At 46.2% G+C, this 24,683-nt stretch overlaps 1 protein-coding gene across 1 annotated transcript in view; it reads right to left on the reverse strand.

Moving 5' to 3' along the window:
* Window positions 1-24,683, reverse strand: part of F8 (coagulation factor VIII) — a 56,458-nt gene that overhangs the window by 5,746 nt on the left and 26,029 nt on the right. The window contains exons 12-22 of the mRNA XM_063141875.1: window positions 22,938-23,088; window positions 18,859-19,068; window positions 14,913-18,018; window positions 13,905-14,070; window positions 11,784-11,996; window positions 10,619-10,847; window positions 6,402-6,584; window positions 5,772-5,888; window positions 5,438-5,509; window positions 3,419-3,504; window positions 925-1,080 (exon numbers count right to left, since the gene is read on the reverse strand). Of these exons, the coding sequence (XP_062997945.1) occupies window positions 925-1,080; window positions 3,419-3,504; window positions 5,438-5,509; window positions 5,772-5,888; window positions 6,402-6,584; window positions 10,619-10,847; window positions 11,784-11,996; window positions 13,905-14,070; window positions 14,913-18,018; window positions 18,859-19,068; window positions 22,938-23,088 (4,689 nt within the window). The remainder of the gene's footprint in view (window positions 1-924; window positions 1,081-3,418; window positions 3,505-5,437; window positions 5,510-5,771; window positions 5,889-6,401; window positions 6,585-10,618; window positions 10,848-11,783; window positions 11,997-13,904; window positions 14,071-14,912; window positions 18,019-18,858; window positions 19,069-22,937; window positions 23,089-24,683) is intronic.

Consider the following 24,683-nt stretch of genomic DNA (forward strand, 5'->3'; position numbering starts at 1 on the left):
TATTGGAAAAAAATCGGACTTCCAATTCGGATCCGACTTCCATTCGGATCCGAAGTGGTTCGGGGGAGGTCCAAATTGACCAGAACTGGATCAGGCCTGATTTGGAACGTCCAAATCAGGATCTGAAGTGGATCAGGGGGACCGTGCACAGCCAGGGGTCCCCCCTCAAAAAAAACTTTTACTATCAGTGGGCACATTTAGAATTTAGAGCGTGTGTCATGGATGCCCTCACAAAATGGCTGCCATGGGGCAGCATGACCATTCATAAAATGGCTGCCATGGTGGGCACAGCCACTCACAAAGCATACACATTTCCCAAAACTGGAGAGACTAAAACAAAAGCAACTTGCCCAAGAACCTAATAAAGGCAAAGGTAGGGTCTGAGAAAACTTTAGAAATAAAGTAAAAATTAGAAATTAGAATCGTCAAAAGGCAGTAATGTGCAAGGGCATGTAGGCTTTCCCCTTCCACAGCAGGGCTTAAGATCAATTTTAAATAACTTATATTTCTCTCTCTCTCTCTCTCTCTCTCTCTCTCTCTCTCTCTCTCTCTCTCACACACACACACACACACACACACACACACACACACACACACACTTTGCAGGAGGCAAGATGTCCCCCTCCCCAAGCTGAAATGAAAAACCCCACACTGGAGGGTTTTTCTCCAAGAAGGATCGTTTCAAAGTTGAACATTTCCACGAATTCCCAATTACAATACTCTTTATCCCACCTCTTGGCTACACCCTCTTCTCCTTTCTCGATAGCTCAATCGAAAGCAACTTATACATTACCATACCCGAAATGGCAAAGTTTGCAGTCCTTAAAAACCTGTGGATTTCTTTTCTTTTCTTTTGACTTTCCATGATGCCCCTTCCACCCTCTGCCTCCTGGTTAGGGGAGAGAGCGACCAAAAGGCACTCACCATCTGGGAGCTGGTGGAATTGCCTTTGTAACTCTTCCATTTCTGACCATCTAGGCTGTAGATGACGAGGAACTGGGAAATGTAGAGGCTGAAGAACTTTTGCCGGGCTCCTTGCGTCTTTATCCCATGGATGATCTTGGGTCGCAGCAGGTCCACCTGGACAAGAGGGACATTCACTGTTACTGGGCCAACTGCTATTTGGAAGAAGGGGTGTTAAAGCTGGTATCTCAATTCCCCAGATGGCCACACTTCATTCCCACTTCCCCTCCTCCCCAATCGTTTGGTGGTTTCATAGCTTTTGTGCATTTCCTTCCCCCAAATCTAAAAGGTCAAAACGCCTCCCCTAAGGCTTAACTGTGGTGTCTTGGACCAGGACTCCGAACCCTCATCCTCAAGAGGATCCTAACCCCTTGTCCTCAGAAGAAGAAGCACAAGAAATAATGGGAGAGGACTTGGCCCAAAAAAGGTCTCACAAGGCTTCCATCACCCAAGAAACAGTTCTTCAGGAGGACCCCAGGAGTTGGTCCCCTCTGTCCAGAGGAGGTCACATTGCCATCCTCAGACTCTGAGGTCCCAGGTCATGAGGACACCAGCAGGTCACACCAATCCAACATCCAGTTCCATGCCAAGGCAAAGAACAAGAGGGTGCCCCCTCCCATTCCATGTACGAAAGCTGGCCATTGAATCTTTCTTCAACAGTGGAGATGGGACAGTGTCCCGCACTGCACTGGAAGGTAGTAGACTCGTAAAGGGAGCATGTGGCAGACCATGTGGCATGCAGCTCTCTCCTCCAACACCTTGCTGCCACCTCCCAATCTCTGCTGCTTGATGCAACTGCCTCACTCTGCCTCATGCTAGGGCTGCCCCTGCCTGCCCATCCCATTGGAGCCCAAGACTGCTAAAACAGGGCAGGCCCCATTAACAGCTTTAGCCTCAGTCAGTATGGAGGTAGGCCCAATCAGCCGAAGCCCACTTCCTTTTTATTTAGGCCTCAGTCTTGTTCCGGTCTTTTTTGGAAGCTTATCTAGCTTCCAGCCCCACTTGGGGCTTTCCATGGTGCTATTCCGTTCCCTTCCCTGAAACCGGGTTTTGCTCTGAGCCTGAACAATGTTCAGCACCCCTGCTTTAGAGGGGCACTGCCCATGAGAGCAGACATTACTGAGCTAAGTAAACTCAAGATCTGACTCAGGGCAAGGGAGGAGGGACTACAGGAGAAAAACTCAGCCATCACAGCCGCTGATGCCTCTCCATATTCCTGTGCCTCCAAGACATAGCGGCTTGTCTCGCCATTTATTTATTTATATTCCCCTGCCCCGAAGGGCAAAGAAACTATTTGCAGTAGGTGTAGGGAATGGGATGTTTTGATAAAGAGAATCCAGAGTTTTTGATTTTCATCAAGCTCCTTGCCAGGTAGCAGATTGGGTCTTCTGGAAGACAGTCAGAAGAGGAAGACTTGGGTGCCTCAAGTACTGGATGTCTGCCTGCATTTTGGCCAAGTCAGAAGGACTTTTATCAGTTTGACAAGGGTGGCTGCTCACATTCACTGGCTGAAGGACAGCAGCAGCACCTGGGATCTTAAAGCAGCTGATGCGGTCCCAGTGTCCCCTACCGCTATCACCATCCGTGTAGCCCAAGTCCCCATGCCACGCAGCTCTCCCATTCTGTGGTCCCTTGAGGCTCACAGGGGAAGCTGGTAGCAAGATCAAGGAAGAAAAAAGTAGGACCTTGGATAGCTCCCAGTGGGCCCTGCTGGCTGGAATTCTCTCCTACCAAGACCATCGGAGAAAGTTGTTTCAGCAGGGAGCTAAAGCCAGCTGAGGCCTTATGTAAGATGACAAGAACTGCAGTGTGGTCAGCTCTGTCCCTCCTGGAGGAACTGACTGGATTATCAAAGGCTCCTTGCCTAATTTTGTAGCTTGAGACTTTTGTGAGGCTGGGATAATAGAGGTACATCCTCTGAGCCAGAAGTTGATGGCAGGTCTGTGTCTTCTAGCTCGGTGGGCCCAGAATAAGGCACTGACTGTTCTACCCCCCACAAGGAACATCCTCATCAGAATCCTCTTCTTCACACTGAAAGACTCAAGGGCTGGCAGTGCTAACAATAGCAAGGCCTGTGAGCCACTGACCATTTTAATTACCCCCAATCCCCCTCCATCACAGCATCATTCTGGGGGCACTGTGGGTAATTAAAATGCTGGCTGCCATTTTAAAATGGGGGGCACAAGCTGTCATAATCTAGCTGGCACTTCCATCAGATTGCATTGGACAGAGGTGGGTTCCTATCTACAAAAGCTTCCATGTAATAAAATTGGTAGCCTTAAGGGTGACACAAGTGTGTATGTGTGTGTTGTAATGCGCTAACACAGCTATCTTCTCTCTGGAATGATGCTTCTGTTGCCTGGGGATGGGTAGGAGAACTTGAAGAGTCTGTATCCCTCTGAGGCTGCCGTCATTCACCTGATTGAATTCCTAACTTACCGAACAGAGGGCCTACCTGGATCCAAGAGTTCCTTTGGGCAGTACTCCAGGCATTGATTGACCCAGAGTTATCCAACCTTGCCAGACTGGGGATCCATTGACCTTGGGCAGAAAAATGGAGAAACTAGAAAAAGGGTATTTTGCAAAGACATATCTCCCAACAACCAGGCTATTCCATCTGCCTAGAAGCATCCACTGGTGTAGTGGTCTCAGGGCTTTCAGGGATGAAGTCCTGACGCATTTTTATTAGCAGGGACTCTGACAGTATCTGCTTCAGAATCCCTTGTTCCCTTGAAACTTAGCTGCAGTCCTCACAGTAGTTGGGAAGAAATGAATTTTCTCAGCAACATTATAATGTAAAGTATTGTGGGGTGTGTGTGTTTGTGTTGGTTGGTTTGGAATGAGCAATAAAGGACCATGGGCTTTCTCACAGACTTGCTCCTGGTGAAGATGGAAACATTACTAGATAACTGAGGCTGTTCAGGCCTAGTTCATGGAGAAGAAGGCTATCAATGGCTGCTAGTCCTGGTGGCTTTATGCTACCTCCAATATCAGAGGCAATATACCTAGTACACCAGTTACTGAGGAACATGGGTGAAAGGGTGCTGTTGCACTCATGTTGAATAAACAATACTGAGTAAACAAAATGATGACCTAAATGGACCCTTCATCTGATCCAGCATGGCTCTTCTGATGTCCCTTTAAAAAAAATAATCCTGACCACTTGAAGCTTCATTCTCCTTCCCACCTCTGGTTTCTAATTTTACTTTTTATCTTTACACTGACATACACATTTGGCTTCTGTCATAATATATTCCACAGTATTCAACCTATTCGCATTTTTATTAATTGTATGGTATTATATATAACTCTTAGCTTATGTAATAAAGGATCCTGTACAGTGTACATTCATTTATTTATCCGTAACTCTATTTCCAGGTTGTTGGTTTTTCAAAGCTGCAAATATTACAAACCACCAATAAGCCTCCCGGGACCTCCTTTCAAAGGGGCAAACCTCAGCAAGCACTAACAATGTTTTCTTTGTTCAGAGCATGGTTTGTGTGATTATAAGAGTGTTGTTGGTAAGATTATACAATTAAGCAACCAGGCAGTGCCTGGTTTTAAAAAGAAAAATAGAGCCTGCGTTGTTTATTTTTAAGCCGAAAAGCCTTCTCTGGGGAATGGTGGGCTGGGAGAGGGAGGATGCATTGTGATATCACAGAGGCTCAGGCAGTCAGCACTTCGCACAGCCCCTTCGGCTTCAAAAGGGCAGAACTTTCGCTCCTGAGAAAGTTTCATGCTTCCTAAACCAGAGTGGCTTTAGCTTTTATGAGCATATCTATATAGATTCTCCCATCAATCTAGGGACCTTCAGATGTGATGAGCTACAGTCCTCCTCATCTCTCATGCTGCCTGGGTGATGATGGCATTGCCAACTCTACATCTTGAGATTGTAGGTCCAACTCTACATCTTGAGAGTGTAGGTCCAACTCTACATCTTGAAAGCCCTTGGACAAGACATCCTCAGTGCGCCCCCTCCCTCAGTGAGTCCATCTTCTCACTGCTATTGTTACCAGCTGCTAAAAAACATCGGACTTAATGAGGGTTTTTTATTTGTTGCCCAAGGAAAGCCAGAAAGGGCATGGGAGGCAGACGACATCATGAGAGGGGCCTGAGCAAACTCCATGAGTGCCCAGTAACAAGCAATAAAATGCTCACTGGATGGAGCTCTTAGTGTTGTTGCTGTGCCCATAAGGGATAAAAACTTGGATGCTTGGGGTCCTTTGGAAATGGTCAGATTTAGCTTTGATGCTACATTGTGTAATCCATGAACAAATCAATGCACAATCTTAGAGTCTCTAATGCTGTGGGTGGAGGTTCTGCTTTTGAAATATGAAGTTTCCACTGTATTTTATGGAGCTATAATATCCTGATTTTTTGATATATATTTTTTAAAAAGCATAATTCCCTCTAAACAAGTGTCCCCTAGAAACCAGGATCCCATCAATAAATACGCCAAGATTCCAGTCCTTACCGTAGTGCTCTGAAGCGGTGATCTGAGAGTCACCAATATACCCAGAAGCGAGGCCCAGTGGAATTTGGCACTCTGAAAGTTTGAGAAAATATAAAAGGTATTTTTTAAAAAAAAAGCACTGGAGAACTAAAGGTAGGTAATTGTCATCCCTTTGATCAGCAGAGCCTCCAAGTCTTCATCAGAAACCTAAGGAAATGAAATCAATATCTGAACCTTCTGCCATCAGAAAGCATCAGCAGAAAACACTACTGGTTGAGTTCTGCAGGGAGGCACTGGGCCTTCATCCTTAAATCAAGGACCCAATCTTAGAAGAATGGCATGCTTAGATACTCACGCTGGTCATACACTAGGAAGAGAGCGCTCATTCCGGCCTGCTCATGCTGACCGATAGCACATTCCACCCGCCAAATCCCAGGATGGGATGGATGCATTTCCACTGTCTCAAAGGCACCTGTGCCAGGGGAAGAAGACAGGGACAATGAACCAGCTGTTTGCCTCTGGTTGTTGGATGCTACAAGATGGAATAGCAAGAGTTTTGTCTATCTCAGGGGACAGCTGTTGGAGGTAGACACACTTTCTGTGAAGATAGTGGCACTGGAAAAGAATGTAATGCTATGCGCAGAGACCCAATGCAATTCTTCATCTAACGAAAAGAAGAGTTTCTACACCCAAGTTTTCAAAAGTGTCTCCAACCGGCCAATCCTTAGTGGAGTGGGAGCAAATGTAAAGATGATGGAGGAATTTAATCTAAATGAATTTTGACATGAACTGATCCAGCTCACACCTCTAAAATGAATGTGCAAATTGGAAAGTTGGCATTGAGCTCGAGGGGCCACTTCTGTTTGGTTCTCTTCCTGTATCGTTTGTGGCTACTACGAATCTTGCACTGGGTGCTGTGATATGCCATTGTATTCCAAGGGCAGTTGTAATCTGGCAAAGAGTGTTTGTGTGCGTGTAGCCTTACCAGGGTAGAGGTTGTAGACTCCCAAGCGATACTCCTGGGCAATTCGGATGGTGAAGACTTGCCCATGGAAGTGGACAGGGTGGATATCCTCAGCACCACCAACGTTCAGTAGGTACCACCGGATTCTCTGGTGTTGACCCATCACCAGCCCTGGCAACGTGTCCCTCACATAGCCATTGATAGCTGGAGAAAAGGAAGGAAGGAAAGAAGGAGAAAAACAAGATGGAGAAAAGGAAGAGCCAAAACTTGAAGCCCTCCAAGGCTGGAATAGCAGCACAGGCCATATGAAGTGCTCTCCAGTAATCAAGGCAGTAGGCCTGTGTGCACCAGTTGCTGGGGAACATGGGTGGGAGGGTGCTGTTGCACCATGTCCTGCTTTATTGGTCCCTGGCCGATGGTCTGATCCAGCATGGCACTTCTTATGTTCTTATAAAGCGAAGGGTTGAGCATGATAATTTATGCACAGCACAGATCTGGGGAACCTGTGGCCCTCTGATGCTGTTAGAACATCAGAACAGCCCTGCTGGATCAGAACAAGGGACCATCTAGTCCAGCATTCTGTTCACACAATGGCCAACCAGCTGTTGACCAGGAACACACAAACAGGACACAAGTGCAAAAGCACCCCCTAACCCATGTTCCCCAACAATTGCCGTACATAAACTTACTGCTTCTGATACTGGGGGTAACATATAGCCATCCAGACTAGTAGCTATTGATAGCCTTCTCCTCCAGGAATATATCCAACCCTTGTTTAAAGCCATCCAAAATGTTGGCCATCACTACATCTTGTGTAGAGAATTCCACAGTTTAACTATGTGCTGTGTGAAGAAGTACTTATTTATTTTATATATTACATTTATATACCGCCCCATAGCCAAAGCTGTCTGGGCGGTTTACAAAAGTTAAAAACAATGAACATTTAAAACAGATATACAAAATTTAAAACCACCAAAAGTATATAAAAAAAACCACCATCCATTTAAAACAACTATTCTCGGGTCAGTTAAAAACTCAGCATATGCTGTTAAATGCTGTTAAATGCCTGGGAGAACAGAAAAGTCTTGACCTGGCGCTAAAAAGATAACAATGTTGGCGCCTCCTTCCTTTTGTGACTTCAATTTCCACATATAGTTTTGTAATCTTTTTTTAAAAAAAGTATTGGCAATCTTGCGCAAGTGCGCGTGGCCACAAGTCCACCTGTCTGCTATGTAACAGATGCATATTCCCATTGTAAATATCCTTGTCAGTTTCATTTTCTCTACAAGTTACCTTGTTTAGCCCACCAGAGCCAAACTCCCTACTTGTCAAAGAACTTGTCGATTTCATTCTACTTCAATGTTTCCCTAGTGAAGGGTGGGGTCGGGTGACAACTACCAAATGTATGCTTCATCCCATGTACCCATTTCCCTTGAATTATCCCCATAGCGTAAAGCTGTCATTATTGTTGTTGTTGTTGTTGTTAACTAAATCACACCCTGGGAGGCGCCGCTCCTAAGATCCTTTGCATACCAGGAAAAGGGATTAAGAGGGAGAAATGTAAAAAATCATTAAAAATCAACGGATGACACAATCCAATTCAAATTTGGTATGCTGAAAGCCTTCCTTAATATCTATTACTGTGCCAATTTTTATGTCTTTATCTTTAAAACTTACACAGATGTAAGCATTTGTTTAATTTGTAGTTTAAACATATCAAATCATCCTCCTGTGCCCCCAGTGGCCACTCGGAGAACAACAAAAGATTCGCTCTTAAAGGGGTAGTAAAATACGACGCTTCTTTTGGCTAAGAAGCACAATTAAAGCAGGATGCATGGGAGTACTTCACAGTAAAAGCAGATTATAAGCTGGAAAACTTTGGCGTCCTTTGCACACAATTCGCAGTGATTGTACAGTATAACGCTGGTGTGATGAAGCTCTCGGTCTCTGCTAAGCTAAACTATGTACTGTATAGAGAGGATGAAACTGACAAGGATATTTACAAGAAGGGAATATGCCTCTGTCCGGCTATGTAGCGGACAGACAGACTTGCAGTGATGCGCACTTGCGCAAGCTCACCAATTTAAGAAGTATTTACGAAAAAACTGACCACCATTTGAACAAATTTAAAGACCTGGGGAAAAAAGAGGAGGGAGATCCAATTTGCACAAATTGTGAGACCTGAAAAAAATGTGCAAACTGTTCCAAAATCAAGGAGAAAACAACCCGCCACTTATCGGAATGGAAATTGTTAGAAATCCCCATAAACTTATTTGCACATCTCCATTTTACCATTCTCATCGGACAGCAAACTATCTTGGGCTCCAGTGGATGCTATGAAGCATCCACTAGAGAGGTCTGCTGCCTTCACAGCCAGCTTCCTAAAAGGCATTTGGTTGGCCACTGTGGGGAAAGACAGGGTGCAGGACTTGATCTGATCCAACAGGGCTCCTAACTTCATGCTAGGTGGACCAGACTGAATCTGCAGCATGAGGATGTGAAAAATTGCATAGATTATTATCTCCCTTTCCGTTCATTGCTTCCCTTCTGCCAGTCAGAGTGAGGGGCAAGGAATGGTGCTGGTCAGTGAACATTCACCTGAACCCCCCAGACTCCCCCTGCATGCTAGAAAACAGGCTGAACCCCATCCTGAAGAACATTCCTGGCTCAGATTTTAGCCCACATACTTATTAAGGGCTAGAAATTTGCTTTTAAAAAAGGTGCTGGGATGTGGAATTCTATGCCTAGTATCAAATTCTGACTGGGTATAGCACAATCCCAAAATCCAGGACTTACTGCTGTGTAAGCACGTATAGGATTATGCTGTTAACATCCATATAAAGCAAATATATAATCATGCTACAGCTATTGCACAGTAGAGATAAGGCAGCAGGTAGAGGCAAAGAATATGAGATGACTTCTAATGTCTAAAACTCATTAGTGAAGGTCCCAAGGGCAAATTAGATGCTGCCTTTGAAAACGGTCCGGAAACTTCAACTGGTACAAAACAGGGCAGCCCGTTTACTAACAGGGACTGGCCGACGAGACCACATTACGCCAGTCCTTTTCCAGCTTCATTGGCTGCCAGTCCAGGTCCGGGCCCGATTCAAAGTGCTGGTACTAACATTTAAAGCCCTAAATGGCTTGGGGCCAGGTTATCTGAAGGAACGCCTCCTCCCATATGTACCTGCCCGGACCCTAAGGTCATCCTCAGGGGTCTTTCTCCGCGAGCCCCTGCCAAAGGAAGTGAGGCAGGTGGCTACTAGGAGGAGGGCCTTCTCTGCTGTGGCACCCCGGCTGTGGAATGAGCTCCCTAAGGAGGTTCGCTTGGCACCTACATTATATGCTTTTAGACGCCAGGTGAAGACCTTTTTATTCTCCCAGCATTTTAACAGACTATAAATAAATTTTAACTTGGTGTTTTAAATTTGTGATTTTGCATTGCTGCTGCTTTTATCTGGTTGAGTTTTTATATTGTATTTTATATTATGGTTTTATACTGTTGTTTGATACTTTGAATGTTTTTAATTTTTGTGAACCGCCCAGAGAGCTCCGGCTATTGGGCGGTATAGAAATGTAATAAATAAATAAACAAACAAACAAACAAACATTAATGCAATTAATATGCCCATGTTGTTGTTGTTGTTCTGTCAGTAGCCTGAGCAAGGGCAATGGAGGCCTCCCTCCCAATGCAAATAGCAGCTGAGTAAGGGGGTTGGTTTTCATCAGGACCACCACAGAGGAGAAAAGGGTTAAGCAATCCCCTCCACCCCCTGTGCTGCTCAGGCTTCCCTATGTCCCCAAACAGCCAACTTCAGGAAGGAGTTCCTCAATTTAGGTGCCAACAATGATAAGGCCCTGGCAGTTGCTGAGAGATGGCAGTAAGATTTTGGAGGATACACCTCTGGACCCTCTAAGTTAACCTGTTGTCTTCAGGTGCAGTTGAGGATGCTGTCCTATTATCAGTGTTGAACAGATCCATCTGCCTGTCCATGTGGCTTTTGAAAATGGAATGGGAAGGGGCGCCATTTTGTTCTTAGACTGGCCCTGGCAGATACCCACTGCACCAGACAGCAGGGGAACATAGAACAAAAGCTCTAACCATGACCTGAGCCAATGAATAGATTTACTTGGGAGAGAAGGCAGCATTTGTAAGTTGCTTCCCTTGCCCAGCAACAATGACACCAGGAGCACAGAAAAAGAGGAAGGGGTGGTGGGAGAAGAGAGGAGGAATTTACCATAGAAAGTATTGCTTGTTTTAAAGGAAGGATTGTCCATCTGGAGGTGGCAGGGGGACGGGCAGTTCCTCTCAAAGTTCTCAGCAAAGTACCAGCTCTTGGTCTCGTCGAAGATGGTGAAGAGCAAGGAGAATTCCTGGACAGACAGTTGCCTGACATGTGCAGTGCTCAGCACCCCAGCTTTGCAGATGATCAGAGGCCCAATAAGACCAGAATGCAGGTCTTTCTCCTGGAACAGAAGTAGGGAGGGAGGCAGGGGAAATGTCATTTGCAAGCAAGATATATCCATTCCTGTAGTTCAGCCTCGAAGGATGCATTAACAGCACCGCAGCAATCCTGGCTTAAAACAACCCATAGTCAATTTTTAATCAAACCAATCTTGAAACATGGATTCAAAAGCTAGGTTGTTGAACTAACCACAGTTTGTTTTAAACCAGGATTCCTGGTCTGTACATAATGCTGATAACCTGATGTCCTTTGAAACTGAACAAGTAAACTCAGCAGAAGTTTAACTTTTGTAAACCGCCCAGAGAGCTTGAGCTATGGGGTGGTATATAAATGAAATAAATAAATAAATAAAATCTTGATGACATCATGAACCTCCAGTCTCTCTTCTGTTTTTATCCAGCACTTTCAGCAAGTTGTTTTTTTTTATATAGCAGGGAAAATGCTTTGCTATGCATGACAGTAAATATATATATGCGTTTTTCACTTGTTTAATTGCACTATTCCGCTATACCACAGTGACATCTAGAGGTTATGTGGAGCAAAAGCAGGAAAGGAAACACTTTTCGTGCAGTGTTCAGATCTGAATTCTGCAACAAAACTGAAGATAGATACAGCAGATAAACCACCTCATGTAGAAATGTTCACTGACTCATTACCAGTATTGAATTAGGATTGAAATGCCAGTTCAGTCAGCTTCCGATTCATGAAATATGTGGTGGTGATGGTAGTGCTCCATCTGGAACTTTGCCTCAGCAAGAAAAACATCTTGAGCCAGAATTTGCCTATTCTGAATACTCTGTTCTGGAAGCTTGCAAGCAGAGACTGTGCCTCTTACATCTTCTTAAAGATGCCTGTACTGGTTTTTCGGCTGTTCCACCCCTCTGTACAACAACTTGATACAGACAGCAGCGGTGGAGAGTACGCATTCCTCTCTTACCAGGTTAGCACCGGAGAAATATGCCCAAGCTTTGCAGTCAAACTCATTGGCTGTGGGAGCCATTGAATGCAGCACCTTGATGGAATATTTCCGGTCACCGTTTGGCTGCACTACGTCTGGATTAGGCTGTTTCCCTTCCTCCCCATTCTCCTCATAGGGCAGCATGTTGGCATGGAAGGAGTAAGGGCGGGAAGCCATGTTCCTGAAAGTCACCTGGGTGAAGGGAGGAACACACACAAAAATGTATTTTATTTAATCATTCATTTACAAAGAGGGGAAGTAACACGTAAGGAGAGAGATAAAGAGCAAAAAACGCAAATGACACGTAAGGGAGAATGCCACCTTTAATCTAGAATGGGACTCCAACCTTTTCGGGCCAGTGGGCACGTTTGGAATGTTGGGAGAGTGTCATGGGCACTGCCACAAAATGGCTGCCAGGATGAGTGTCCAGTCACAAAACAGCCATTTCACAGGCAGCAAACTGGTGAGGCTAAAACCATCTGTATGTTGTATTTTTTTATTTGGGTTTTTAGATTGTTGGATGTTTTATTATGTTCTTAATGGTTTTAATTTTTGTGAACCACCCAGAGAGCTTCAGCTATTGGGCGGTATAAAAATGTAATAAATAAATAAATAAATAAAAGAAAAGTAACTTGCCCAGGAACTTGTGTCCTTCCAGATATTTTGGCCTGCATTTCCCATGATCCCTCACCACTGGCTATGCTGGAGGGCCCCAAGTGCCCACTTCTGGGTCAACTAATCAATTAAAACCATTTCGACCTCGTAAACAAAGTGACGCAATTAGTTGGCCAGCAGATTTAATTTTTTAAAACATTATTTTAATACAACTATGATGCTGACCCTTCTGAAACATGTGTGCATTACCTATAAACAGTGTAAGAATGGGTTTTTCCCCCCTCAGGCACAAATTTATGCAGATTTGATTATTAATATCAATCAATTAAAACTAATTAATATACAATCAACTAAAACTCATGCAATTAATCAGGTGACAACCCTAAATTAGATGAATGAGTGGCAATTCTTATCTTTTCCCCAGTAGCCTTCCCCTCTCTGGCACCCTCCACACTACATAGAATCATAGAATAGTAGAGTTGGATGGGGCCTATAAGGCCATCGAGTCCAACCCCCTGCTCAATGCAGGAATCCACCCTAAAGCATCCCTGACAGGTGGTTGTCCAGCTGCCTCTTGAATGCCTCTAGTGTGGGAGAGCCCACAACCTCCCTAGGTAACTGATTCCATTGTCATACTGCTCTAACAGTCAGGAAGTTTTTCCTGATGTTCAGCTGGAATCTGGCTTCCTGTAACTTGAGCCCATTACAATTCCCAGCATCCAAAACCAGTATCATTCTCAGCCGATAGTCCAACAGATCTGAAGGGCTCCAGGTAGGGAAAACTGCCTTAGGGTTTCCAATGACTGTTTCAAAAACAGTAGGAGAAGGTTGAGATTCATCAGGAGAGAAGAATGCATGAATCACTAAAGGCATCTAGGGCCTCATGCACAGCTGGTGTGCAACTGAAAACACCATTTATGCAGGACAGAAAGTAGAAAAAACCTTTTTAAATCCCAGATGTACATTAGAGCACAATCAAAAAGCAAAGGGAGCCCACGTTGGCCATAAGAAAAATGTCCAAACCTATACTATGACTATACATTTTTTAGGACAACCCCAAAATCACAAACTAGCCCATGTGGTTTTTTTACATTTGCATGCCCAATCTGAGATGCACAACCAGAAGTTTATGGTGTTCATATTAAAATAGCAAGGGAGTGTTTTGCAGATAGCCGAGAACAAATGGTACAGAACATGGTATTCCCCAACCTGGTGCCCTCCAGATGTGCTAGGCTACATCTGTGTTGCAATCTAACACATCTGGAGGATGCCAGGAAGACTGGCGAAGAAGATTAAGCAGAGACCTAAACAAATGGTTTATATAGAGAGGGGATCTTAAAACACAGGATAGTTAAATAATAATAATATAAATATAATAATAATAATAATAATAATAATAATAATAATAATAATAATCCCCTTTTATGTATGAGAGATTCCATCCTCCATCCTTTTTCTCCCCACATTTGCACATGCGTGTCTCACCATGATGACATCATCAACCTGTCCCCGGATGTATGGTCCCAAAATGCCCAAGTGCTCATCCAACTCTCCACGGAACAACGGCTGAGTAAAAGAGCCGTCTAGGTACTCTCGGAAAACCACCTTCTTGTACTCCTTGGAAACCTTCCTCCAATTGTTATTAGGATCACTGTGAGAAGAAGATAAGAGGCTGGTGTGGAAAAGTACAGGGATATTATTATTTTTTATGAGCAGCATGGCAGCCTGTGTAATGGAGCCAATTGCAATCCCAGGATGAAAACGGAAGCAGAACGCCCTCGTAAGGCAGCGTTGTTGTTGTTTTGTTTGTTTGTTTTAAATGTAGAGAAGCCCTCAATGTCTACCTTTCAGTTCCCCATCTGCAGCCTGAAGGCCTATCTTACAATGCTGGCATAAGGATGGTTAAGATAATATTTATAATATTTATTTGTACAATCTTGGATGTACACTGGGAAAATCTGAGTTCAAGTCCCTACTCAGGTGTGAAGCTCATGGTGAAGCCTTGGGCTGGCTACCACCTCTCCCCCTAACCTACCTTACAACACGATTGCAAAAATAACCACGGGGGTTGGACCGCATACCTTGCCTAGAACGCCTTGAAAAAAGGGCAGGATGCAAACGTAATATTAAAATTATTATTAAAACTTGCTTAAAGAACTATATAAATGCAAAGCATAATTATGAGGAATGTGAATCACAGTCCCAAGAGAGTGCACCAAAGTACTTCCACACTTGCCCCAGTCAGCATCCTCTGTTATGGGGAGATTTGGCGGTAAGACATCAGAGGCCTCTCGTATATGCTTTACAGTTAACCTTCCCCAACCCAATGCTCGATAGAAGATTTGGACTACAACTCCCAGCATTCTTGACCATTGGCCAGCCTGGCTGGGACTGATAGGAATTAATCCAAAACTTCTGGAGGGCTGTTCTAGAGTGTGTTGACAGACTGGCTGAATTTCCAACCCCCAGCCAAAGGGGATAGGTAGAACTTACTTGGCTCTTAGGTAGGGCGAAGTAATATGGCTCCCATAATCCCACATCACCTCTACGGTGGCGATGAAATATTGTCGGACTTTCCCGGAGGCAGTACGGGGGTCATGGTCCTCTTCCCCATAGATATCAAAATCCTCCATGTTCTCTTCGGCCTTGCTGTAGTCATCGTAGTCAGATTCCACTTTCAGGCGCTTTGAGGTGTTTGTCCCCACTGGTCTGTTGAAGCCTGAAGGTGCCATGGAGATCTCCGCATGAATTTGGGCTTCTGGGGCATTGCTTTCATTTTTGCTGACTTCCTGTAATGGCATTCCAGCCTCTTCCTCCCTTTCAAATATTGGTGTTTTACCACCTGAGGGAGGAATGTTGCCATCTTCACCATGAAAAACCTCAAGTTTGCTCTGCCTCTCTGTTTCCTCTGACAGATCTTCTTGAAGGGTCTGGTTGATGACCAGGTGATCTTGAGGGAACAGGTCATTTTCTGCTGAGGCCTGATTTGCTGAGATTTCAGCCTCCTCCCTCTTCATAGCAACCTTCAAGGAGCTATTTCCTAACTTTTGTCCTTCAGCAATGCTAGACTCTCCCAGCTGCAGATGCAAGAGAGTGTCTGGGTCAGTAGACCCCATCTTTGGAACCTCTGGTGTTACAAGAAGTCCATCCTTACTTGTCTGCCCAATGGTCTTCTGGGGAATAGAATTAGTGCCTCCATCGGTGGGGGTCAGTCCTAGTTTGCTTTCCATGTCATGGTCCCTTTGGGTTGTTTCTGTTTTGGAAGAACCAGGGAGAATGGCAAAACTCCTTACACCCCCCATTTCCTGAGGTAAATGGCTTCCCTTCCTGGCCTGTTTGCTTCCATCTTGAGGGACCACCTGTACGGTTCCTTCTTGGGAATCAGGGATGTTCAGTGAAGATGAGGTTGGAGTGTTTTGGATTGAGCTGGACAGAGGAGAAGATGAAGCTGTCATCATGCCAGGGCTGGCTGCTTGATGGCCTCCTGCAGCTTCACCTGTCAACGATGCCGTTGTTATAAAGGCCTTGGCCTTATTGCTTGTTTTGAAGAAATTACCATTGAGCAAAGCCTGGGTAGTTCCTTCAGTTTTGCCAGAAATCTTCATTTCCCTCCCTCCTACAGCATCTGTTTTTTCTGACGTGGCTCTCTGTGATCTCAGAGCCCTCTTTTCCAAGTGGCCACCACATCCCTGAGAGCCCTTTTGACAGCGCCTCAATGTTGCCCCATCAACTGACTTTTCATAGCTCTCAATGTCTGATGTTGACTGTAGCTGGCTCTCTCCTTCTCTTACAAGCTCTTCAGAACCTATATCATTCCTCAGCTCAACCAGCTGTGATGGAGTTGTACCCCCTTGATATAAAACATCTTTTTCTGACAAGCCCCTGTTGAGTATGGCATCAAATCTGAGCAAAGCTTCATTTTCTTTCTCAGGGATATCCTTGCCTTGGCTAGCTTTCTGGACATCTTTTTGGAGTGTTAACCCACGTGTTTCTTGACTACTGCGAAAGGGATGTGTAGAGAGTCTATCATCACTGTCCAGAATGTCATTAGTAGCCTCATCTATAACAGTTGGGTTGCTGGTCAATTTATCAGAATCTATTGTCTCGCCATTCTGTGCAAACAAGGAGTTGTGTTCATTCAAAAGATCCAAAAGATCTGAGTTTTCTGAAGCTTTGTCCTGTCCAAGTTGCAGAATCTTCTCTGTCTCATGATCCTGGAATCTCTTTTCAAGAGAGCTTGAGTCACGTGCTTCATGATGGGAGACTAGATGTGTACCATTATTGCCAAGAAGGAAGTCTTCCGTTAAAGATGTAGAGTTGCCCTGGTTTCCCATCGTTGTGGAGGATTGCTCTACTAGCGAGGAAAGACCCATCTTTCCTGTTTCTAACGATTCTCCATTTGCGAATGGTTCATTCTCTTGGACAGTTGCTTTCTGAGATGAGGAGCTATTTGAATGTCGTGTGGTCATGTCAGTGCTCTGGGTTACCAGGTCTCCAGTCCCAAGCTCAATTTCTAATTCTGAGGGACCAGTCCTTTGATTCTCCAATGACATGTTCTGAAAAACTGGCTCACCTTTCAAGTCATCTAATGATGCAGAAGGACCACTTGCATTGAAGGAACTGCTTTTGTCCATAGATGCCATTCTTTGCAATGCTCCTTCCTCAATTGACAGCATTGCAGGCATTGATGTTACAGTGGTCCATCTTTCAGTTGTGGCTGCATCTCTTATCAAAGCTCTTCCAGGAAACCTGGAATCTGGATTGACTTTATTTAGTTCTGATGACTTATCATCAAGAGGGGATGTTCCTGTATTCAAGGCCAGGTTTTCTACATGGCCCATCCCATTGAATGACTTCTTTGACTGAGCGACGGTAACATGGTCATCAAGAAATACTTCCATCTTTTCCGATGGAGGCATTGATGGGGGATTCACATTCTTTACTGGCTCCTGTTGCTCCGGGTTCTCTTGGATCATCCCATTTCCTTCAGTTTGCCTGGGCATTCCAAAGACAAGCGTCCTCTTATCTAGATTAGTTGTCACCTCGAAGGAACTCTCGTTATGATGTGACTCTTTCCAAGCAAGAGATGAGTTTCTCAAAAGAGAGTGCTCTTGGGAACTTTGCTTTAGCATGGCTGGCAGTTCTTCTTCTGATGGGAAGGCGTCCCTGGGCAAGATCTCATAACTATAATCTTCTTGTGAAAAAGGTGAAGAAATATCATCTGTGTATAAAGGTTCCTCAGGAGACAACAATGGGTCAGTGGAATTCTTTTTGCCATTTAGTTTAAGAAGATGGTTGGGCTGTTTGAGACATGGACTCAAGTTGTGGTCTCCCTCCTGCGTTTTGTTTCCTAAGGTGGAGGTGAGGTTGCCCTGAAGTTTCTCTGGGCAGGGCTGGAGATGGTTTTTTCCCTTCTGGAAGCCTCTGGCATGGAAAGCGTCAGAGTTGGTCATGTCATCTGGTATGCCGTCATCAAAGTCATAGTAGTAATCATATTCATTTTCAGTCTCCACTTCCTGGGAGCACTTGGAAATCGTGATCATGGCTCTCATTCCCTGCCTTCTGAAGTCTGGATTCAAGCACCCCAACATCCATAAGCCTGTATCCCATCAAGGCAAAGAGATCAAAGCAGAGAATGAGAGAGAGATTTGCATAAGGGCACCGTTCACATCGACAGGAGGGGCCCACAACCCCCACCAGCAGAAATATGTATCTTTCAAGTTTCATGCCACTTTTATATCACCTTTCCCCATCCTGGTGCCCTCCAGATGTGGTGGACTAAGATTCCCATCATCCCCAGGCAGCATGGGGATGATTGGAGTTGTTGAGGTGTACAAAATTATGCATGGAGTGGACAGGGAGACATTTTTCTCCCTCTCTCATGATACTAGAACCCCATGGGGTCATCCCATGATGCCGATCGGTGGGAGATTCAGGACAGATAAAAGGAAGGGCTTCTTCACACAGCGCAGAGTTAAACGCTGGAATTTGCTACCATGAGATGTAGCGATGGGCACCAATTTGGATGGCTTTAAAAGGGGGTTGGACAAATTCATGGAGGAGCAGGCTATCAATGACTCCTCCTCCTGATGGCTATGTGCTACCTCCAGTATCAGAGGCAGAATGCCTATGTATACCAATTGCTGGGAACCTGGACAGCAGGATGCTGTGTGAAAAGAATGCTGTATTAGATGGACCCTTGGTGTGATCCAGCATGGCTCTTTTTGTGTTCTTATTTTCTTAGTCGGGAGCACCTGGAGGGCACCGGATTTGGGAAATCTGGCCCACGTGAACAAACCGAAACATTGCTAGCAACCTTACATGTCTTCTATAGTATCAGGTGTGTGTGTGTGTGTAGAAGACATGCTAAGACATGACTTTGGAAGTCCTAATCTCACAACCTCTGGAACGCCCCTGCTGGCTCTTCAGCAATACTAACCAGGATTCTCCATGGACATGAAAACCGTGTCTCCAGAGAGGGGGAAGAGGGTGAGGGTCTCCTCAAAGACTCTATTGTGCTCAAAAGTGTTCCCGGAGAAGAAGACAGACAAGATCTCGGTCTGGGCGCCAACGCTCAAGACATACCAATACACCACTTTGTTCTGGCAAAGTTGCAGGTGCAGGTTATCAAACACGTAGCCGTTGATACCTGGAAGAACGGACAGATGGAAGAAGCGAGGCCAAACAATTAAGGGTTTCAAAATGAACAGGGTTCATTTGGCCAAACAACCAAGAATCCTGTAACACCTCAAGGATTATTTACATAATTACAAACTGTTTACTTGGACTTTAAGGTGCTATAAACTCCTGAAGAAGGAGATTTTTCGATAAGCAACAGATGCTTGGTGTACAAGCTAAGAGTTTCTTTTATCATTAAGTTTTACCATTTTGTATCATTGTTTGGACTCTTTAACTTGGACCCGCGAAACTACAGTTTAATGTTTTTCTCCTCTTTCATTTTTCCTTCTTCAGCTCCTGATGAAGAATACTGTCAGAAACGCGTAGAGCACGAGTACATTGAAGATTTCATTTGAGAATAAAAATAAAGATTTAAAGCACCAGAGCTTTGCTCTCCACTTTTTCCTCGAGGGGCCAAACAGTCAAAAATCCTGTAGCACCACAAAGACTATTTAAATAATTACAAACTGTTTACTTGGACTTTGAGGTGCTATAAAGACCTGTTGTTGTCTTCCTGCAAGACAGACTTTCCAGCATTCCCCATGCTGGCTGGCTAAGAATTGCAGAACTTTTATTTTGTCTAAAACATGCATAGGATTGTATTCTAAGACATATAACCTCTCTGGAAAGTGGTGGGGTCAGCCACCTCCCATATCCTTCCTGCATTGCCAAAGCCACGGACAACAAGAGGAAAATACTGAGAGTTCAAGCTGGGATAGAAACGTCACGAACCAGGCTCCTTCTGGTCCTGGAGATCAGGAGATCTCAGAGAACCAATCCTGAACCACTGCCTGGTATATAAAACCAAGGTTTGAGACACACACGCACCCTCAATCTTGGAAATTGGTTGCTCAGGAAAGCCAGTAGCTGCTGAAGCTAGAGATTTTAATTAGGGCTGTGCACCAGCCCCCTGAGCCGCTTCAAGGCCCGATCCAGAACTTTTGGACCAGGCCTGAACCGGTTCGCGCCAATCCAACCCTCCCCCGAGCAAGATCCGAAGGGTTGGATCGTGATTCGCCTGCCATTTTGCCCTCCCTTCCCCACTTATTTGCCTCCACAGTGGACAGCAGGGAAGGGGGGAAGGGGGGACAAAATGGGGGATGAATAAGTCCCTCTCCCCACTTAACTGGCTCCACCGCCGTCGCCGCATGGACTGTGGCGGCGGCAGAGCCAGGCAAGTCCCCCTCCCCCCCACTTACCTGCCTCCGTTGCAGCCTGGTGGCAGCTTCAACTGAGGCCCAGGCCTCAAAGCAGAAGCAGGCCACGGCCTGTTTCCACTTTGAGGCTTGGGCCTCAGTTGAAGCCGCCGCCAGACAGCAACAGAGGCAGGTAAGCCCCCTCCCCCCCTGCCCCCTTACCTGGCTCTGCCGCCGTCGCTGCACGGACTGTGGCAGTGCCAGGTAAGCCCCCCTCCCCCCACACTTACCTTTTTTCCGGAGCTCCGGATCGAGGCAAAGGATCCGCTTCGTCTCAATCCACAGCTCCCCAGACACCATCCATCTCCGTCTTTGGCGGAGGCGAATCAGGCCACTCCACTATCGCTTCTATGACCTGAAGCGAAGCGGAGTACAGCCCTAATTTTAATATTCTCTGGGCAGTGAACAGGGAGAAAAAATAAACATCTTCAGTTTTGAATCACCAGGGACAAACTGGGATTGTGTGCAATGTCAGCTCCAAGTTTTTGAGGATCGTTGGGCAAGACATACTCAGTGCCCCCCCCTACTCACCAGTCCTGTTACTCCTCCTCCTCTTCTGCATCATTGCTACCACCAGCAGAGAGCCAGCAAGAACAGTGCCATTAACTGCTCACCTTTCTCACTTATCATCTTAGTCTGGGCCAGAATGAGAAGTAGATGAACAAGCAGGTTGCAATGGTGAAGAGGAGGAATAAGTCCAGGAAGCTCTTGTTAGTGGGCTCCTGCTGGAGTGTTGGCTGTTGGCAGGAGCCCAAACATGCCTACCTTTGATGCTGACCATGATTGTGTGACTAGGGGCTTCCCTACCACAGGCTTTTATCCCGCACCTTTACCGGGGCTTCTGCTTCTGGATTCTTTGGGAGATTAAGGTTGGTGCCTTTACATGTGCAATTTTTTTATTTTTTTGAGATTTTTTCTCTCTGCAAGTTCTATATGTTTCATTATACAGCCACTAGATGGTACTGTGGTATAGCTGTGGTATAGCAGCATTGCCGAAATACATGAGCTGTGCGAGCTCCATTAAAACGAAATACTGCATTCCCCCCCACCCCTTGAGAAAAAAGTCATGGTAATAGTCAGAAAGCATGGGATAGGCCCTGGAGGTTGATGACTTTATGTAAAGGACCCGCAAACTACTGTGAGTGACCAATCACAAGCGCACAACAAAAGCCTTGTGTAGAGAAGCCCTAGATCTCCCACAACAGCCTTAAGCCTCTGGGACTTGTGTGTGGCTATGATATGGATGTATCAATAAATGAAATTGATTTGTCTATAACACAAAGGTCATTACTAAATACTAGGGGTGTGCAAGGCCCCCCCACTCCGCTTCACTTTAAGATCCGCCATTTTCGGATCGGCCCGCTCCGCCCCACCCCCACTCCGCCTGTGCCCACTCCGCTGCACTCGGAGCTCCGGATCCGGATCGGAGCTCCGGTCCCCCCCCATAGGGGGGGTTACCGGGCCCTGCCGCCATCGCCGCCCATGCGGCGACGGCGGCAGAGCCCGGTAAGGAGGAGGGGGGCCTTACCTGCCTCCGTCCGTGGTCCGTCGCCGTCTTCAATTGAGCCCGTGGTTCCACCAGGAAGTCTGGGCCGCAAGTGCGGCCCAGACTTCCTGCTGGAACCATGGGCTCAATTGGAGATGCTGATGGACCGCGGACGGAGGCAGGTAAGGGAGAGGAGGGCGGGGGGGTTACCGGGCCCTGCCGCCATTGCCGCCCATGCGGCGACGGTGGCAGAGCCCGGTAAGGGACCAAGGGGGAGGGGGCCTTACCTGCCTCCGTCTGCGGTCCGTCGCCGTCTTCAATTGAGCCCGCGGTTCCACCAGGAAGTCTGGGCCGCAAGTGCGGCCCAGACTTCCTGCTGGAACCACGGGCTCAATTGGAGACGCTGACGGACCGCGGACAGAGGCAGGTAAGGGAGAGGAGGGCGGGGGCGTTACCGGGCCCTGCTGCTGTCGCCGCATGGGCGACAGCGACAGCGGCAGGGCCCGGTAAACCCCACTTACTTTTCCGGCGGAGCTCCGGATCGAGGCGAAGGATCCGCCTTCACCTCGATCCTCTTCGCCACGCTCCGCCGGCCCCCCAATCCTCTTCGCCTCCGCCTTAAGGGCAGGCGAAGCCCCCCACTCCGCTACTGCTTCTCCGGTCCGATTAGAAGCGGAGCACATCCCTACTAAATATAATACTGCATGAATTACAGTTCCACATCTGCATGGAAGGTTTTTACTTGTTGGATAGGTGCTCTCAGGATGACAAATATAATGAAAATTCTCAGAATCTTATTATGTTGGTTTACAAGGGTTTTGTGGTTTGTTGGTTTGTTGGTTTGTTTTTGTTAATTCTGAATGGCAGTTGTGTGGATGTACCTGCAGGCCACTATATGTTTCATTCAACAAGGGAGGGCAGCGTAGTGGATTATTTTTTGATTTCCCCAATCTTATTCTTGGGTGTGAAACAAAACAAAACAAAACAAAACAAAACTTTAGAAAATCAACCAGAGAGTGATCATTATCCTATTAAATGATTTATCCATCTGGCTACTAACTCAAATCAGAATAAAAGCAGATATCCCTTTGAGATATGGATGGACATTCAGTGATTTTTACTCACAAACTAACTGCTATTTTTTCTGGCACTACTCACTGTGCATGATATTGGAGGCATAGAACTCGGGGTCTTGGGGTTTGACATTGGCCGCATCAGTACAGGATCGTTTGATGTTCTCCGCCAAGTACCAGCTGTGGTTTTCGTTAAAAATGGAAAATAGCACAAACCTGGCTTCATCAGACATTACCTGAGAGAAGCACAAAGACAGAGATTGGACTGGTCTGGCCGCTTGGGGCATTTTGGAAATAGAAATGGAGGAGACTTCAACCTCAAGTCAACTTTGCCTCCTTCTGATGTGGTTCTTCCTCCCTTGCTGGAAACTTAGCCTTTGGCTGTCTTGCTCTCAGCTGCTGCCTATGTGGCATGACAAGTTCCTTCCTTCACAGGGGCCAAAAACCTCAGAGTTACACTGGGGCAGAACACTATAATCAGCTATCGAAGTGATCTAAGAGGTCTTCTAGTCCAACGGCTTGCCGAGGCAGGAAATAGCTGCTCACCTCTCAGCCTTCATGAGGGAAAACCTCTCACAAAGGAGAACCCACCATGTTCCAGAGCAATCTGTTCTTCTGTCAAATAGCTCCTACCATGAGGTAGTTCTTCCTAACATTTAGTCAGAATCCTCTTTCTTGTCGTTTGAACTAGGGCTGTGCTCCGCTCTGATTCAGATCGCGTAACTGGAGCAGAGCGACCTGATCCACCTCCACCAAAGGTGGATCCAAATCGGGTTGGGGGAGCTGCAAATCGAGGCGAAGCGGTTCACCTCCATCTGGAGCTCTGAACGCAGGTAAGGGGGGGAGGGGGCTCACCTGGCACCGGCACCACAGTCCATGCGGCGGTGGAGCCAAGTAAGGGGGCAGGGGGGAGGGGGGCTTACCTGCATCCGTTGCAATCCAGCGCAGGCTTCAACTGAGGCCGAGGCCTCAGTTGAAGCCTGCAATGGACTGCAACGGAGGCAGGTAAGTGGGGGGGAGGGGGCTTACCTGGTTCCACCACCGCAGTCCATGCAGCAACAGTAACAGAGCCAGGTAAGGGGGTAGGTCAGAGGGGGGCTTATTCAGCCCCCATTTTGTCCCCCCTTCCCCACTTACCTGCCTCTGCCGCCCACTGCAGAGGAAAGTAAGCAGGGAAGGGGGGGCAAAATCTCAACCCGCCCCTCCGGATCTTGCTCCGCAGAGCAGGGGAGGGTTGGATTGACCCGAAGTAGTTCAGGCCAGATCCGAAAGTTCCGGATCGGGCCATGAAGCAGTTCGGGGGTTCCGTGCACAGCCCTAATTTGAACCCATTGGTCCGAGTCCCTACTCTTGGAGCAATAGAAAATAAAATTGCTCTGTCATCCATTTGGTAGCCCTTCATATATTTGAAGGTGGTTATTATCATATCGCCATTGGCCAAATGCCCAACTATCTTTTCTCCAGGCTAAACAGACCCAGCTCTTTCAGTCTTTCAGTTCCTGCTGTTGTTTTAAATCTATTACTGCCCGTAAATTTTTGCACTGCTGCTAGGTTTTATTTTGGTTGCATCTTTATTTTATACTGTCGTTTTAAAATGTTATATTATGCTTGATTGTGTAGTGTTTTCATTGTGGTCGAAGAGGAAACAGCAAGGGAGGAAGAGGTAATGTGTCACAAGACAAGAGAGAAGATATTCTCAGGTGCCTGGAATAGGCATCATCATCATCATCATCATCATCATCAACATCATCATCATATCCAGGCACTAGAGAATATCTTCATTTAAAATTGTTGTGAACTGTCCAGAGAGTTTTGGCCACTGAGCAGTACA

The sequence above is a fragment of the Elgaria multicarinata genome, chromosome 15, assembly GCF_023053635.1.
Source record: "Elgaria multicarinata webbii isolate HBS135686 ecotype San Diego chromosome 15, rElgMul1.1.pri, whole genome shotgun sequence".
In the NCBI taxonomy this organism is placed as follows: domain Eukaryota; kingdom Metazoa; phylum Chordata; class Lepidosauria; order Squamata; family Anguidae; genus Elgaria; species Elgaria multicarinata.